Raw genomic sequence first — 18,557 nt, forward strand, 5'->3', positions numbered from 1 at the left:
ACGTGATTTTATGTATTCACGATTTTAATTCAGAAAATTGATGGAATCAATTTCCAAGAAACCATTTCCACACCATTCATCATTGCGAGACGACGGGAAAAAAATATATAAATATTAACGTCGCCCTAAAGGTTGTACTTGTAAACACGATTAAAAGGTTTACAAGGGTTTCTCTTTCTCTGCGTGCTTCTCTCTTTCTCTCCCTCCTTTTCTCGTGTTCGGGAAAAGAAAGAGATAACCGACGCAGATGGCGGGTAGTGGGGACCGGGCAAGCGAGTAGGGTATACGATGCGTTCTCTCGTTGGCCGTATTCGTTCTGCGATCAGTTGTTCGCCGCGCGCGCGCCAAGCTGTCGTAACGTTGGCGCTTCGTCGTTCGTTTCTCTACTTCGTGTTGACGCGCGTGCGAAGCCGCCGGAGTAATTGGTGAGGGATCGATCACACCCCTTGGAAGCACGAGGTACAGTGATAACGCTGATAACGCTCCGCGTTCAAGGGGTTGGTGGTTATTTCCATCGAGTACCGGAAGTGCCAGAAGTGTGCCTCGCAAAAGTTTACTTTACCGCTGTAACGATTGCGAGAGAGATTTAATTTCTAATAGAGAAATCACAATCAGTCGACAAGATGGAAGTGACGTTCATCGAGAGAACGAATTGATCGTCGACTTTAATTTTCTCGTCGTCGGAGCAGTCAGTTTAATTGGCGCCAGAAATTCGTATTACAAGAATGATAACGTCTGTAACGCGATGTGTACACACTAATATTATGAAGGCAGATTAAATTTCATGTGACTGCAAATAGTGATTCTTACAATTGTCGATTATAAAAGCAATCCGATAGTGATAAATTAACGTTCTCGTTCTACAATTTGTATTGTGATTGCATTAACATTCGCGTTCTGTAATCTCGGAATGCGGCCACGATCGATACGTTCGGTATTGTATTCTGGCCGAAAATCATCGTGTATGCGGGAAAAACGAGACGAAGAGTGCAACGAGTGTCGGCCTTTCGACTCGAAAGTCGTGATCGAGAAACTCTCACGACCTGATGTCGCCTTCTATTCGACTTATCAACACGTGGTGATAAGAGCGTTTATACGCAGATTACGTCTTTGCGTTCAATTGAAGTCGTCGCGTCTTCAAAATTAAGCAGAAGCTCGCACGAGATAAAGACTAATAGACTCTCAACGGATCTCGAAAGCCGTAACAACCAACACAGTTAATTCTCCAATTAATCGAGTCGCGATTGGTTGACGCATTTCTATTTTTTCTTTTCTTCATTCCTTTACTTCTTCCTCGTTACGCACGAAAGCGAAGAGAATCACGGGACGAATTCTCGCGGAACGATGGCAGATCGGAGCAGCCGAATCGTTGGTCCCGTCGAGCGCTCGGAAATAATCGCCGATTGTCGACGAGGTTGAGACCTTCGAATGAGGATTCGATTGGCACGCGAGTTGCCAAGATCGTTGATGAACTCGTTGGCGAACTCGTCAACGAATGGCTCGCAAACATTGCACGACGAGTGTTGCTCTCGGCGATAATAGCTCGCGAATCGGAGCTCGCGTCCTTCTTGGCGCGCCGAGAACGCGCGGGGTCACGCTCGCGCGCCGATCGAATTAAAAAAAAAATAGCGGGCGACGGCAATCGACAAGGAGGACGGCCGAGTGGCGTAGCGGAGCGGACGATAACGAGGCGGCAGTGCGGCACGCAGAAGCATCGCCAGGGGAAAGGAGGTCCCGGCCGGCGCCTTCGTCGTCTTTCTTCTCTCTCTCCCTCTCTCTCTTTCCCTGCGGCGAGCTTGTCGGCCAACAAAGCAATTAGCGACGATTGGCAGCTGCTTCTTCAATTCGGGATTCCGTTGTAAGAGAGAGAATTTCAATTTTCGTTTTCTCGGGCCAAAAAAGCTAGACTGGACTAGAAACGAGGTCCGACGTTAGCAAACTGCTGCTTGCGAAGTCGAAAGAAGAAAACGTAGGATCGAGGAGAGATTAATTTTTCATCGATCGGGATATGTGCGAGTGCGATATCGATATGACCAGCGACGCGAATTGACGCTTCGAAAGTGAGAGGAGGCGTTCGGAAGAGTAGCCGGAAATGATGATGCCGCCGCCGCAAGTCGTGGGTGTCCTGCTGAAGAAACCGGGGCAGCAGACTCATCCACGATTGCCTCCTCTGGATCCACAGGAGACTAAAATTAAAGGTGAGTTTATTATTCCAGAAATCTTTCTTTAATCATGTATCTTTTGTCTCCAAAAATCTTTTGTCTGTGCATACAACCAAAATTACAAATAAATGTATTATTCTTGAAGTCTTTTTTTAAACTTATTGCTAAATACTGCATACAATTAAAATTAAAAATAAATCCAGGTAGCAATCTGACATTTGTCGTCATTTCGATGTCATTTATTCATGTCAAAATAATGTCAGCTTGCTGCCTGGATAAATTTGTTATTCTTAAAATTTGTTATTCTTAGAATATATTTTTAAAATTTTTTAAACCATCTTTTACCTCAAAATACTACAACCAACATAAAAGGTAAATTTATTATTCTAAAAACTTATTTTTAAACCTGTATCTTTTATCTCTCTTCAAATACCGCAACCAAATTAAAAAGATATAAATTTGTTATTTTCGAAATGTTCTTTAAACCTTTTATCGCTAGATACTGTATACAACAAAATTAAAGGTTTAAATTTATTTTTCTTAAACTTGTCTTTTATCTACAAATATACATATTAGATATACATTACACATAAAAATATAAACATCTTTGAAACGTACGAGCAAAATAATAGTAATAAAGTAGAGAACTAAAAGCTTCAATAACAAACACGCAAATTCTTTAGAATAACGTTTAAATAATATATATTAAGAAAGGAAAGTTTCAGACACATATTGAGCGTTAAATTAAAAAGAACTACCATCACTCCCAACACCCGGGAACTATTATACGACGCCGATAGCGTATCAAATAGGTTAATTACTGTAATAATTGAGTGAAAAAATAGAGCTCTCCATGGGCATCCGGTAATCACAAATTTCCCATTAATTTGGGACATCTCATTTAGTGATTACGACAAACAGGCACGCATAGTCCATTTAATCAACACTATAAAATTCCTTCTTCTATCAACTAATTTCCAAATAATACACGGAAAAATTTTGCTGAATTATCTAAAAATTTAGTACATACTCGTATATACAGATTTGAAAACAATTATTGAATCATCAAAATAATTGTGTAAGAAACTCAAATACAATCAGCAATACTGTAAAAAATTTTAGCATTCTAGTAATCAGTTTGAGTGTCCCACATTATATTTTGATAATTCAATAAAATTCTTTTCAGATCCTGCTTTTTTAAATATTTCAGCAAAATCGTTGTTTTCATGTAAAGATAATTAATTTTTAACGCACACATGAAGATATTTTTATTAAATAATATATATTTATATTATTTAATAAAATTCTTCTTCGTTCAAAATGAAGCAATACAGTTTACCGTTTCGTACGAGAACGCAAGCAAACGATTAAGATCCCTTTAGGGATTCCCCTCGCAAAACTAGCAGGAGAATACCAGATTGAAAGAAGAAGTCATTTTCATTGTAACTCGCGGGTTACATTCTGTAAATAGGCGGTCGAAAGACATAAACTCGCGCTATTCAGCTTGCGGGTCTCCGGCATTACGCTATTATCGATATTATGATTCAGTGGAACGTGTTGTTGAAATAACAAACGGGAAACCTTACCCAGCCAGCACATATTTGTTTGTGGAATATTTTCCGATTCTCCACTAGGAAGATTTGAATATTCGTAGAAGCTTCTTTTAAGAAGATAGATACTCTCTCTAAGAATATTCTTATGTTTTCAAAAGTACACTATCCTAAATATTCTAATAACATTCCTCAAGATTATTCTCATAGCACATATAGAATATTCGATCCATATTTTGAATATTATAAGGAGTATTAATTAGATGCATGTGCATTATCAATATTAATATGTTCGACACATTCAACATTGTTTGAAGCTGAACCAGAAGCATCAGTATTATCATCATTTAAACGTTGTAATACAGAATTTACTTCCTTTCTTACAGTTCGATAGAAATAACTGTTCATCTAGCGTTTTACCTTTGACATTGTTATCGAAAAAAATACTTGTAAACAAATTATGCAACATAACCTATATATGTGTAATATATATTCTTCATCATTTTATTTACTTATAAACATACTTATACACAAATTATATATATTGCTTCTTTATTATTATTACTTTAACAATTATATCAAATTTGTAATACCTTTTGTTATTTAATTAAGCAATCTGAATCTCTCGTGATCCGTGCATACCCATCCAGTGCTCGTTTGCCATTCGCGCTTGTTCGTGTCTCGGATATCATGTCATTCAGTGGTAATCATTATTTTTCGAATATTTTTTTCAGTATACAAGACTTTCGAATATTCGAAAAGTCACATTCGGTAAATATTTCATAAAATGTATACGATATTATCCAATTAAGAATATTCAAAGTTGAATTACAGAGAAGATTCATATTCTTATAATAATATTAGAATATTTATTTAAAATCATTCGCGTAGAGGAAGATTTATAGAGCAGTGCAAGAATATTATGTGCTGGCTGGGTATCAAACCTCTAACGAACGTTGTTACGTGCCACGTAACTATTGTCGAGCCACGTTTTTAACATAAAGTTTTCTACATATATTTTCCTAAATATTCCTGACTACCTTATTTCCGGCTGTTCATCTTATTTGCTTCACCTATCGTTTTTTTTCCTCTGACCCTTTTTTATGTCTTCCTTAATTGCTCTTTTGAAATTTAGTCTACAAGTATTTTATAACTCATGTCTGAACGGATTCCTGAGTCACCGACACATTCCTTAGCCCTTTCCTTTACCCCTTTCACGTATACTTTTGGTATTCGAAAATCTTACGTCATTGGTTAGAATTGATAGAGAGCTCCACCTCTTTAATCAAAGTAAAGATCCTTCTAGCTCCGATCAGTTAGTCTAAGTTCATAAGCCATACTTACAACGCCGTCTTTTGCTCGCTAGTCTGTAAGTTTGTATTATCGTTAAATAAAGTCTGATCAAGAGACAGTTGTCGAACCATTTATCTCGTATTGCGACGCTTCGGCTCGTAACAGCGTTCAGCCTGAAAGCGTTCCCTGAAATCCGGGCTGAGGTTCTCGCTCTCCAGTTCGACTCTACTATCGATCTTGTCGATATCTCCCTTACTTACTACAGGAATGCGCTCGCCGCTCTTTCGTTGAATAATGTTCTATCGACGGCTCGCGGTTCGATTAACTCGAAATTGATTCACACCGAGTGAGAAGCGCTCGACTTAAAAGTGCTCGGCTAGACGCTAGTCGAATCGCATCACGTGAAAATTCTCCTAATGTAACCCACAAACGTAGCACAATTGAAAATTAAGTGGCTGTGTAGCGCCAGCTTGTTTACTCTATTATACCGATCAGCCGACGCCTTTATGGCTCTGTTAACAATTATGTTAATGGGACAACGACGTATTACGATAACGGTGCGTTAATTTGATACGAACAGATGAGCAACTTGATGAAAAACGAATATAAATATGTCCTGGCATCGTTTCTGTTAAATGCATCGTCAGTCAGTTCCAATCAATCACGAATCATTTATCTGAAATTTTTATAAAGCGACGTATAATTCTCGGAGAACAGAATTCTTTAAATAACTTGATCTTATATATGTTCATTTCCCTAGAATTCTGAAATAATATCAATGGTATTTCAGAATTTTCAGGGAAACCCGACTCGCGTGCAAATTTCTATTGTTTCGGATGAATATCTGACGGTGAAGTTCGTCTAGACGCGTTGCCACAACACTTTGAAAGGCCTTTTAAGAAGCCCGTCTCGTTCGCACGCGATTGACAATTCGTGCTCCGTAATCCGGTATCTGGGCTACCGTGGTAACGGGATACTTTTACGTGGCCATCCATCCTCTACGCGGAGAACGTGAAAACAGACTCTCTAGCAGACGAAAAACGTACTTATTTCTGGATACATGTAATATCCTACAATATATATACAACGGATAGACAAATTAATATGAACCTTGGAAAATTATTTATTTATTTTATTATTGATAAAAGGTTGGTCCATCATTTGCTTATACATTCTGTCCTTGTTGAAATAAAGTCACGCAATGCTTGTGAATAATTATTAATTGGATGTTGAGTAATTAATCTTTTAAGTAAAACAGCTTATAATTGTTTAAGTACGGTAGATAATTAAATTATTAAAGCTACAGTTCGAAAAATGTACTTTTTAAGTTTGAGTAGAGATAAAATTAGCATATGAAGGTCAGTACACATGATAATGCCCAGTATTCATTATTAGCATTTTTATTTCGGAAAGTTTCCTTGGAGAGATATCTTTGTCCTTGTCCATGTTAAAAAAAATCTCTCTTTTATAAATCAATTAATTAGTCATAATTTAACACTTATAAATCACAAACATGTCATAAAATAAACTACTTAGCGAGACGATATTGTAAGAATACAATAAAAGTAATTAAAATGTTAATAAATTTCGAATAATCTCAAAATTTATTAACAAACAAGCGTGAAACATGAGGCTTACAAACGGTGACTGATGACGTTTATATTAAATAGCGTATATGTGAGGAGATAATGTTATCTACAGTGGTCGTTAAAATATGTAAACATCAGCATTTTATAAAAAAACAACAACACAGCGCAGCTATGTTTTCATTGAAACAGTAATTGCTTTAACGTAAAATTGTTAATTTATGCACGAGGCTGTAATATAATATAATCATCCATTGTAAATGATATTGATTAGAAGAAAAAACTTACTTCTCACTGTATTTCAAAATTACCTGTTTTCCAAAACTTTAACATCTTTCCTGACAATGCAATTGTGTGATTTAAATATAGAATTATTTGTAGTTTTTTAAAAACCAAAGGGAGAAAAAGGTTCCTTTCTCCAATATTTTTTAAGCAATTAAAATTATCTTTACAGTTTTATTGAAGTATTTAATAATTTAGATAGGAACAGATCTAAAAATTTTATTGGATTATCAAAATAATTATAATAGATGCTCTGTTTGTTATAGAATGTCAAAAGTTTTTGTAGCATTGCTCATCCTGCTTCAGTTTTCTATATAACTATTTTAAATTTTAATGATATATATTATCCAATAAAATTATTTTCACACCTGTTGCCACCTAAATTTTTAGATATTTCAACAAAATCATTTTTTCCGTGAAGATGTTTTGCTAGAAGAATAGTATAACACTATATATGAGTTATTACTGTATTCAAGCATGCATGACTTTTTTCCAATAAGGATAAAATCTGTAATAAAGACAAATAATAGATCAACCTTCCATTAAAAAAAAAAGTAGTATATTTCCTGTTCACAGTTTTTATTGCCAATTGCTGCTAACCGAAGGTTGTTCCCCTGTACGTTAATCTCAGCAAATTAAAAATAATAGCACGAGCTGTAATTATACGATATTATTCGTCAAATAATCCTGATTGCAAACGTGATATAATTTAGACGATGACTGTATCTAGATGAACAGTATCGAAAATGACGATGACGTTTCATGCGAAAGTTCCATAGAAATAGTTCATTGTTCAACACACTTCTCACATCCAAGGTTGAATATTTATCGAACTTTATACGTCGAGTATACGAGTGCGTAAGTTGTGATAAGATTATCCAATCACGCGATCCATCTAAGATAAACGTCGTATTTCAATCAACCGACAAGCGTTTCATAAAAATAAACAAAGCCGCCTTTTTCTATCGTGTTGATAGGAGACGTAATTACGCGACAGGATAGATTTTGTTTAATACGATACGAGATACCTAAATTCCTGGCGGTAAATTTATGGCGGGTCAAGAAACAGTAAAAAGAAAGCGGGCGGACGTATCGCTGCGATATTTTCGTACTGGTTTTCACGACCGTCAATCTTTATACCTACCTTCAGTTTTCCTCCCCGCGATAGCTGCAGCTATCGCTCGACAAGAGAACAACCCTTTCTCTTCTAATGAGAATTAAATTTACCGGATTTTCCATTTCATTGCACATTCGACAAACGATTACGACATGGGCACACGCCAATCCCGTCATTGCGAAACGGCACCATATCGTTATACGGCATACCTGCTCGATAGCGGCTTTATATTATAATTTCGACCGCAACCGCTCGCTCGTTAATTATCACCCAGCACGAAGTGGCACGAGAAATATCGTATTTGTGCGTTTGCAAAACGTTATGTAAGCTTTAATTAGTCTCAGTTGAAATCATTTTGATAATTGTCGTGACTGGAAAATATTTCCCGAGAGAGAGAGAGAGAGAGAGAGAGAGAGAGAGAGAGAGAGAGAGAGAGAGAACAGAGAGAAAAACTCTCTTTCGCTCGCGCCCTTTCTTCGTTCCCCTTTCTCCTCCTCGGTTCACAATTTTCGCGAAATAAGAGTCGAGTCTCGAAGAGACATAAAGGAGCTCTTTGTAACCACGAAGGGGCATTGCATGTAAATAGCCAATGGGATCTTTTAAAAAAATCCACAAGATGCTCGCACCGCTGTCGACCTGAACGGCGACGCGAGTTTCACATTTCTCGTTCTTCAGCGTGTGGCAGCGGGAAACTGGATTTCAAGGTGTTACATGGTGGCCTTTCTTCACCATTGGTGTACGATTCATCGTTTTCAATTCGGCGGTTTCGAAGATATTCGCGAGAGAAACGAATCCGTATATAACGTTTGATTCGCGCGCTCCGGCTCGTTCTTTCTTTTTTTTTTTTATTTTTTTTTTATTGCGCGACGAGCATCCTTCTTTCTCTTTCTTTTTCTCTCTTCGGAGTCCGGACGACTTAAATTAGGGTCACAGTGCCGAATTAAGCACGGTCCACAAGTGCCATTCACGAGGAACTCGCCGCGACCGGGGATTAAGATATACACATGTAGATAAAGTCGGACCCCATCCGTATTCGAGTTTCTGCGATTCTCTAGGAATCCTTTTGATACTTGAGAATCCTCCTGAGAAATCCCTGGCTGGCATTACACGTTTCACGAAGTAATCCCCTAAGTATCGCTATTCAGAGAACGAAATTGAGCTTGCGCGTCATGATGCGTAGACGCGGACCTTGCGGTTAAAAAGGCTCAATTGAGCTAAGGGAGGCGAAAGAGGATCATTTCTGTCGACGTGCTCGACAGATCGGAAGAAGGAAGGAGTAAGAGAGACAGAGCCCTGCGTCACGAGTCTAAACAAATTACAAACGGCTCCTCTCCGGCTCCTCGCACGAGCGCGAATAATAAATCGCGAATAATCGCGCGCGTATACCGGGTGTTCCGCTTGGACGAATCGAAAACGAATAAGGAGACGCGACAACCCGGGGGTTCGTGACTTAAACTTAGGCTCTCGATCGTCGATCGAGACTCGAATCTCGGCCACGAAAGACGCGCGTTGCCTTTCACTAAATGTTCGCTCTCTTCGTCCTCTACGTGTGTATTCGGCATCCGCGGTAACCGCCTCGTGCCATTTACGAGCTACAGCTATAAATCGCGATTAGATGTGAAAAATCAAGTTTGCTCGCTAGACGACGCTGTATTTTCTTTCGAGAGTGATACCGCTCCTCAAGATCAACGTGTGGTAAGTATCGGCTCCATAAACGTTCTCTGGCGTTGTGTGTGCGCTCGAGCGATGCGTATATGCGCCCGGTATCTCGTTGCATTGCCTTACTCCTTATCATGCCTGCGGGCGATAACACATCCGGAGTTACACGACGTTCGTTATGGAGTTCCAATCGTCGTCGAGCGTTATTCATGGTAATTATAGTATATATATATATGTATACATGAAAAGAACGGTTTCGCTAAATTACATAAAAATTTAGCTTGATTAGATGTTAGATTATTAAGATAATTATGAAGTAAAAAGTAAAAAGAAAGCCTATCAACACAGTTAACGGTATGAAAATTATTGTGTGTATTTGTTGCAATAATTAAATAAAAGTTTAAATACACACAAAATCATAATTTCAATTTCAATTTCGATCCTCTTCAGTGTTCATTGTTAATGTGAAAATCGAGTTTAGATTAAATTTTCTATTCATTAGTATACCAGTCATTTAAAATAATTGAAATTGTCAAGATAAAGTAATTTTGTCAAGTCCATAATATTCGAGTCTTCAAAATAATTATATGTAGGACTTTCAAGTTAATTGCTGGAATGTCAAGAACCTTTTGCAGAATTGCTCATTATAGTTGAGCGTCCTACATAATAATTTTGATAGTCCAACAAAATTATTTTCAGATTTGTATGTAGCTAAATCTTTAGATACTTTTCAACAATCTTTAATTCTTTCAATATATATATACAAAAATAGTAGTTTTACGCTTTTTACATAAAATTAAAAAATATCTTGCGTATCACTTAGATTCCTTCAGTTAATCTCTGAGATATCAACGTAGATAGCCAACAAACATTATCAGTTAATTAATATCGTCGTATCGAATGAATCATGGTCATTCTGACTATTGCAAATCTCTTTTCTACATCGTCCTCGACTTCGGACGTTACAGCGAAATCGCATTTCAAGCTGGATTTCTATGATCACCGCATCGCCTCGAACCGGGTTCTGCTTCCCCGATTCGCGCAACCAGTCCTGCTGGGGAAAAGCGGTTGTGAAAATGTTTTTACAGAGTCTCTGTACCCGCCTGATTCAGGATCTGCTATCGTGTATTTTCTCACATTTTGTATCGATTTTGATCTTTTATACGTCATTTATCTCTCTCTACTGTACTTTCGTATTGACGATAGCAGTTAGTTGATTTATGACTTGAACGATTTACTAGTAAAATAATCTACGATTCGCAGTTTTCAATCGTCATCTTGACGATCTTTCTTGGACGACAAGCATCTCTGCGACACCATGACACTTTTTCTGGACGCACGTGTCTCGTCGTCGGTTTCTCGCACACAAATTAATTAGCGCTGCTTGACGAGGAGAATGCTGGTCTCTCAAGTGGGTGTAATTAGATGCCCTCGGCTGTGTCGCATCATGAAAAGAACCATAGAAGAGAGCGTCATGTCATCAACAGCGTCGAAAAATCGCTTCAACGAAGTAGCGAGAGAAACCAAACTTGAAACAACAAAGTATCGTTCAAATCCCTTCACATTATTCAATTTTAGGAATTGTGGACGTTAAGTGCTCTAGACTTTAACATCGTGTATAATATTGTACGTCGATCTATGTATAACGTGCGACGCGACGTATCGGAGCTTTGGTTCGATAATGACTAGAGATGATAAAGGGGATAAAACAGATCAAGCTCCATTTAACAGCGTGCATCCGAACTCATTGGTGCGAATGACGCTCGAGAGAAGGGTCAAAATAATCCTTCTGTCTCCGTCTCGAACAGCTGACGAGAATAATGTCCGTGTCGGACAGGAAATGGTCCTCCCCCTGCCCCTGTGTGTCAGATACAGGAACGACTCGTGCTCTTTCATTCTACTCGATCGAGCGACAGTGACAAACATACGCGGGAACGAGAGAGAAGGAAAAAAAGCTACAGAGGCTACATGGGAAGCTCAAGAACAAAGAAGGCTCCAGTTCGTTGTGAAGAAAAGAGAGAGATGAGAGAGCATCTGGTTCTGGAAAGTATCTAATTAAAAAAACAGAAAAAGAAACAATGAAAGAAGTCCACCAGACTACCTCGAGAGATGTTCACAAACACTTTATATATATATATAGCAGAAGTAATTCAATGACCTCTTGATGAAAATAATCCGGATATAGAATGATGATCCTGAGTATTTTCATTTAATTAATCAAAGCAGCTCAAGGCGATTATTAGATAATGTAGACAAATACTTTTAACAGGTGAAAAGCGACCGATAATATTTCTGACATGACTCACGAACTTTTACTTTGAAATTTTCAACATCTGGCTCCTCCATAGGAGATGCATTGAGGTGAATGAAAAGCCAGATGTGGGAGAGCAGCTGACCGGTGTGTTCGAAAACCGACTACCTGGAGAAAAGAGGAAACAACGTTGTGTGCGATACGAAAGGGAGACACTACGAAGCTCACCGATGGAAGAGGCAGCAACAGTACGACAGTAGCTTGGTATTCGTGGGACGGAAGTCGACGTTACAGGCGAGATATAGTTGATGCTAGCGGCGAGAGAGACGAACGTACGCTATTCTCGCGGTCGCGAGAACGACAGCGAGCGGTGAATCGATGATACACGAGACGAGCAAGCGAGAAAGGACATTGCGGCGCGCAAAGGCGAATCGGACGAGGACGGAGTACATCAGGGCGTTGCACCGTTTGCTGTGACCCAGTGTTCTCTGCGGGCGCCGTGCCGTTTCGTTTAGATCTCTCTCTCGGCAGCATTTCTACTCCCCTTTCTTCTGCGGGACTCTTATCCGGTCGGCAACGACTGCACGTTTTTAGAATTTCGCCAAGGCACCCGTACAATTCGCACAATCGTTATCTTCGCCGTTTGATCGATACTCTACTTTCAACCAGAACACGAAAATAGTTGCCGGGACTAGTCTGAAGAATTGCTATCAATAACGAAATAATATATTTACCCTCTGGAGCTGACGACAAAATTTGTAACACAGTTATTGTGTGACGCTGGGTTTATAAAATCCATTCAATTTATTACGTTCATTAAAAGGCATTAATTAATTTCCGTATCTATCCAGTTTATATTGATTAAAAGGCATTAATTAATTTTGAAGAAGCAAAATGTCGTAATTAATAAAAAAAGAATAATATTAAATATATAATATTTCAATAAAAATAAAATATAAATTTGCAGATGTAACGGAAAAAAAATTTAATTGTTTGACATTTTTTATGAAGAGGTTTTTAATTGAGTGAATCCAATAAAACCACCAGTCCCGGAGAATCCAATAAAAACTCATACATTTTTATATCAAAATTTATATAATAAAATAATATAATTAATTATATAAAAAGAAAAATGTAGAAAAGTGAATGTAGGAATATTTTAAATCCTAATTAGGATGAAGAACACTATTCTATTAATTACAAAAAAATTAGATCACTAGATAATATCCGCATATCTACATTCACATCTCGCAAAACGAAAGAAAATTATTTCTAGCAAATAATTGCAAGCGCAATTTCTCTTTGAATCGTACGAGACACATACGAGTATGTTGAAAGACGCGCGTCTTATCATAGAAGGGTATCTTTATCAATGTCAATCGAGCCTCTTACAAACCCTCTCGTACGCTCATTCTGTCAGCAAGGCTGCCTTAGACTCCATATTTTTTTATGAGCTACCTTATGGGACATTAACAAGTGGAACGGTTACAAGTGCCCACACGCGTGTCGTTACGCACACGAGATCGTTTTCTGTACGCTCATTTTGCTCTTCCTCTCATTTAGTTCCTCTTGCGTATAACGCGTGCATGACGATCGATATAAAGACCTTCATTTTGTTCCATTAAATTTTACAATTTATAATTCTAGGTATAATTTTAAGGTATAACTTTTGAATTTTATATTATACTGGGAAAAAACGATTGCTGAAATATTTACAAATTTAGCTAGATAGAGATCTGAAAATAATTTTGTTACGCAATCAAAATAATTATGTAGGACAGTCAAACTGATTAGTAGAATGCCAAAACTTTTTGTAGCGTTGCTCATATATACTCTAAGTCCAAAGTTTAGAAACACTTTTTAAAAATTGACATTTTTTTACTTATTCAAATATTCATATATAACAATGTGTTCTCAACAATAATTATTTAGATCCAATAACGATTATTAGACCTAAAGAATTATTGTAAAAAAAAAGAACACTTTATTATGAATAGTTGAGTAAGTAATCCCAAAAATGTCAATGTTATTTTGATAGTTTAACAAAATTATTTTTACACGTGCATCTATAGCTAAATTTTTTAATATTTTAGCAAACCTCTTCTTTCCATGTATATTATGAAATTCAAAAGTCATTTCAAGACTAGGTATACATAGAATTATAAATTATAGCGTTTCCAAACTTTTGACCTGGAGAATTATTTTGATGGTCCAACAAAATTATTTTTAGAAGATATATGTGTCTATTATATTTAGTTTTACATTCTTTAACAAAATCGTTTTTTCCGTGTAGATTTGCTCATGTAAATCTTTTTTCTTTTGAAAGGAGAAAGAGAGACGGTAAAAGGGATCTCACGACGTTCCTGCTTAGACGAACACGCACGAAGGAGCCCCGTTGAACTTATGGGAGCGGTAACAACGTAATTACAGAGTTAGGCGCGTTACATCGAATCGTAATCACACGATTGCATCGAAGTTTCATTCCGCTCTTTACACTCCTTGGCTTTATGCGACACGCTGCAGGTGGCGTTTCCGTTGGATGCTTTTTAGCGCTTCTAAATTGCTCGGATCGGATTTCGGAATGGGCGGCTAATCGGACCACCGGATCTTCAACGATTTCCTCGATTTCATAAACGCACGATTTTCGAGAAAATCGACTTTCGACCTAGAATTAGATTGCGCGCTCCGCCGATTATTAAATCCTTAGTGCGTTAACGTTATCTCGATTATTACGTAGCCTTCTCGATTTCTTATTACATGCATCGCGCTGACCCAGAACTATCCGATTGCGCTCGAATCCATTAATTCTCGTTACGAGTACTGGAATATAACGTGTCGGTTAATCCGATATCGCGCTCGAGACTCCTTGCGCAGCAATAACGCAATACTCGGATATTTTCACGAGCGTTTCATTAATCATATTCCCCCTCGTGCAGAATGTTTTGATAAATCAGGTATATTATACAACGTGAAAGAGGATCATATCAAATCGTATTTATTCCTTTCTAACTTCTCTGACGTCTCTCGAAATCTCTTTCGCTTCCGCGCTTTCTTTCATCGCGGTTATTTACGCTATAGACGCGTCAACGAGCTAGATCACACTCGTTCCCTATCCTCACTGTCAAAATAAATGGTCGCCGCCGTCGGAAGTTGCGTTCACCTTGGCCCTTCCTCTCGAGAGAACCAGAATCAGCCGCAGAAACTGGTCTTCCCGGCTTGCGCGTCCTGGAAAAATGTCCTGCACGGTGCACGTGTGTGTCGGCACTTATGCTCGTGTCGCGCGTGCTGGCTTTCGCAGCCTGCAGGCTGCATACTGGTATTTATCGGCCGAAGCGATAGCTCTTTGCTGGAAAAGATTTTCTTCTCGTAAACGCACCGAGCCGAGAGTACGCCGAGGTCACCAACCCCCGTTTTAGTTTCGTAATCCAAATAACGTACGCGACACCCCTACGATGGTGATAGTCACGCGATGTTAGTGACGCCAGCTGTTAGCAGAGTTCGACCCCCGTGCGAGAAAAGGTGCTCGGAGACGATTCGACAAGGCCGTGTCAACCCTTTTGCCATCGCAACGGAATGTACAACGCGACCTTTGAATAAAATTCAATCGTAGCGCTCGAAAGGGAAATCTTGCACGCCCACGGTGAACCGTTTACTTTCCTCTTTGCTGCCGTGGAGCCTGCGATATTTTTACACCTTTCGATATAAACCATCTTGTAAGGCTATCGATCGTTATGCCTATACGACGTTAAGATATGTTGTTAGCACTTACACATGTTTAAAGCAAAAATTGCACTGTGTTACAAGGTTTCAGTTTCTCAACACCTGAATATTTTTATGTATTTTTAGTTACTGAAAAAAAAAAGATTAAACAAGTTTTAAAACAACAGAAATCTTTTTTTTAAACTTTACAGATTTAAACAATTTGCAACATTTTCCTTTTATTTCGCGATATAAAGTAAAATACGTATGAATCATCATTCAGTTGTTGAGAAACTGAAACTTCTAAATCGCTGTAATTTTTTGGCATTAAATATTGTCAATAAATTTTAATATCATTTAAAACAATAAAAGCTTTATATCATCATATTTATTTTTATATATTGTAAAAAAAATATTTGAATTTTTTATAGCTACATGTTACAATTACACATTCAAAGTAGAGTTTCTGAAAATTGAAGGCTGATGGAATGTTTGAAAAGATCCTTTTTCAGTGTAAAAAGTTCTACAAGACACATCCATTATTTATTCAGAAATAAAAAGTTGATCAAAACTTGTTGCACTACTATGTCATTATAATATAGTATTGCAGAGAAATATGCACGTAATCTATAATTATATTAAAATAAAATGTGTAACTTGAATAACCTCAAACATGATTGAATTTAATTATTTCTATAAAGTAAATGTAGCAGATCAAGTAGTACAAAATTATTTCACGATGCGCATTGTGTTCCATTGCATCAAGGTAGCTCATTGTAAAAAGTAGATGAATGAAGTCGTTCAGGAATTGGTCGACTAACGGTCACAACATATACAACATCCGGTACCTCCGGGGTTCAATTAGGTGCCGTCGAGGCGCGACATAATCCCCATATCGTATTACACCCTACGTAGTACCCTCTGGCGAAGGATTAAAGAAAGAAAAAGTCGCGAAAGACGAGGTGAAGAGTCGCACGAGGAAAAATCGTTCTGCAGCAATATAGATCGATGGCATTTGCGTGAAAACTCGTCCTCCCGTCTTTCCAGATCGCTTCGTGGACTCGCAGCGCGATAAGAAGCACTTCGGGGGTCCGAGTGGGCCTTACCCCAGCCGCGGCGCGGCGGGACCGGTGCAACAATTAATTTCCAAAGGAAAGAGTTACGAAGCCGTCTATGTATCTCCTTGGAGGGTCGACCCATCTGGAATCAAGGGACAAAATCGCCGTAATGGCGGTGCAACCCTTCGGCCAGCTGTGCGTCACAATGGTCGTCACGAAAAATCGTGCGACAATGTTATCTCGATCTACTCTCGCATTGTAGGGTCGTGCCGGGATTGAGTCGTCAAGCAATCGGGTTAAGGGCCTTTCTTTGAACGACGAGAAATCTTTCGTGCAAGAGGAAAAATTTCTTTTTTCCTCCTCTCTCTCTCTCTCCCTTGCCTTTCTCTCGAGAATGCAATCAAATGGACAGGCGCGAATTTTTTTTCGCGGATTCCCTCCTTCCTCGTTCTGTTGCGATCGATTGGACCTCGACGAGGAATTATTTAGCACGATTACAAGACCGCTGTGGTAAACCGAAATCGTTTACAATGGCGCCAACAATTTATCCTCGTTTGCCGTCGTCGATGAAAGGAATTCGACACAAAGCAGAGGTTTGGCTTTCACGTGAAAGCAAACAAGCACGCACCCCTTTCCGGTCCGCGAGCTTTTTAATGTCGCATCGTGGAGCCAAGATGCTGGCTAAAAGAAAGAAAGAGAGAGAAAGGGAGAAAGAGAGAAGTGGAGAACATTTTGGTCGAGTAATTTCTAAAAGAAAAGGAAAGGGTTCACAGGCTAAACGTGGAACCGGTCTTCCACGATGGCGCCGTTTAGCGCACGTTCGCGCGCGCTGCGGAAGCTTGCGCTGTGTCGTGTCGCGGGCTCGATTCGATTTCCATTAGAGTGTTCCAACGATGATGTTTACTTAGCTCCGGGTCGTCGTCACGCGGCCGGGAGAGGAGAGACAGAAAAACTGCGACATCGGAGTCGGGGGATGAGAGAACGAACGAGTACCGGGAGAGGGAGAGAACGGACTCTCTTGCGTACGAAGAATCCGGAGTGAAGGAGGGGATGGAAAAACGGAATCAGGTTTCTACCTTTATAGGCTTGCGTCCGCGTCGCGTTCCGCCATGCCTCCCGTGTGTGCGCGCCTTCTTTCCTTCCTTCCTATACTTGCACGGATGCAGAGATGGAGCGTACAGGCGACAGAAAACCATAATCACTGACAAAAGGGCCTCGGAGGCACCATAGCGTGCAGCGGCAGCTACAGAGACAAGACGAGCTTTCGCACCCCTTTCTCACGCGCGACACCTCGACACCACGAGGAGGATCCGTCTTTTTTCGAGGGCTCCAGAGTCCTCGGATGAGATGCCCCGAGGGTAGGCTCGAGAGAGGGTCTCGGTTCGAGAAGAGGCGGCGCAGCCGCGACCAGTTGCCGGCTACCAGCTTTTCATATCGCGGAAAATTGATTTATCCGGACAGACACCTCCCGACCTTTCTTAGCTTCTCTATGGGAAAGCGAGTACCGTTCCCTTACGGATGCACGAAAGGAAGTATGTTAGATCGGTATCGTAAAACACATCTCTGTAATATTGAGACGACGTCGTCTATGATGCTTACAGTCAGATAGAAAGATACAAACGCTCCCTTTTTATGACGGAACATTGAAAGAATCGTAATCGCAGGCGACACACCTAATTTATGAAAGGGCTACGAGTTGTGAAAGTCAATTTATTTTGTACCCCTCGCGAGAGTGCGCGAGCGCTGAGCAGAAATGGCCTCAAGCAGTTTGTATGGAAATTTACCGGTCGGAAAATGACCGTGTCGAAAGGCTCAGCAAACGGGGCTTCTTCATTGGCGTAACGTATGCATCGACACGCTCTCCGTTCTCTTCCCAGCGACGATGTGTCCGACAAATTAT

The 18,557-nt window shown here is 39.3% G+C and overlaps 1 protein-coding gene across 1 annotated transcript in view; it reads left to right on the forward strand.

Moving 5' to 3' along the window:
* Positions 1 to 1,292: 1,292 nt before the first annotated feature.
* The window catches only part of LOC108765594 (uncharacterized), a 38,156-nt gene continuing 20,891 nt past the window's right edge, over positions 1,293 to 18,557 (forward strand). Inside the window, exon 1 of the mRNA XM_018514385.1 lies at positions 1,293 to 2,198. Within this exon, the coding sequence (XP_018369887.1) occupies positions 2,093 to 2,198 (106 nt within the window). The 5' untranslated portion in view covers positions 1,293 to 2,092. The remainder of the gene's footprint in view (positions 2,199 to 18,557) is intronic.

Source organism: Trachymyrmex cornetzi, unplaced genomic scaffold, assembly GCF_001594075.2.
Source record: "Trachymyrmex cornetzi isolate Tcor2-1 unplaced genomic scaffold, Tcor1.1 scaffold5, whole genome shotgun sequence".
NCBI classification, from domain to species: domain Eukaryota; kingdom Metazoa; phylum Arthropoda; class Insecta; order Hymenoptera; family Formicidae; genus Trachymyrmex; species Trachymyrmex cornetzi.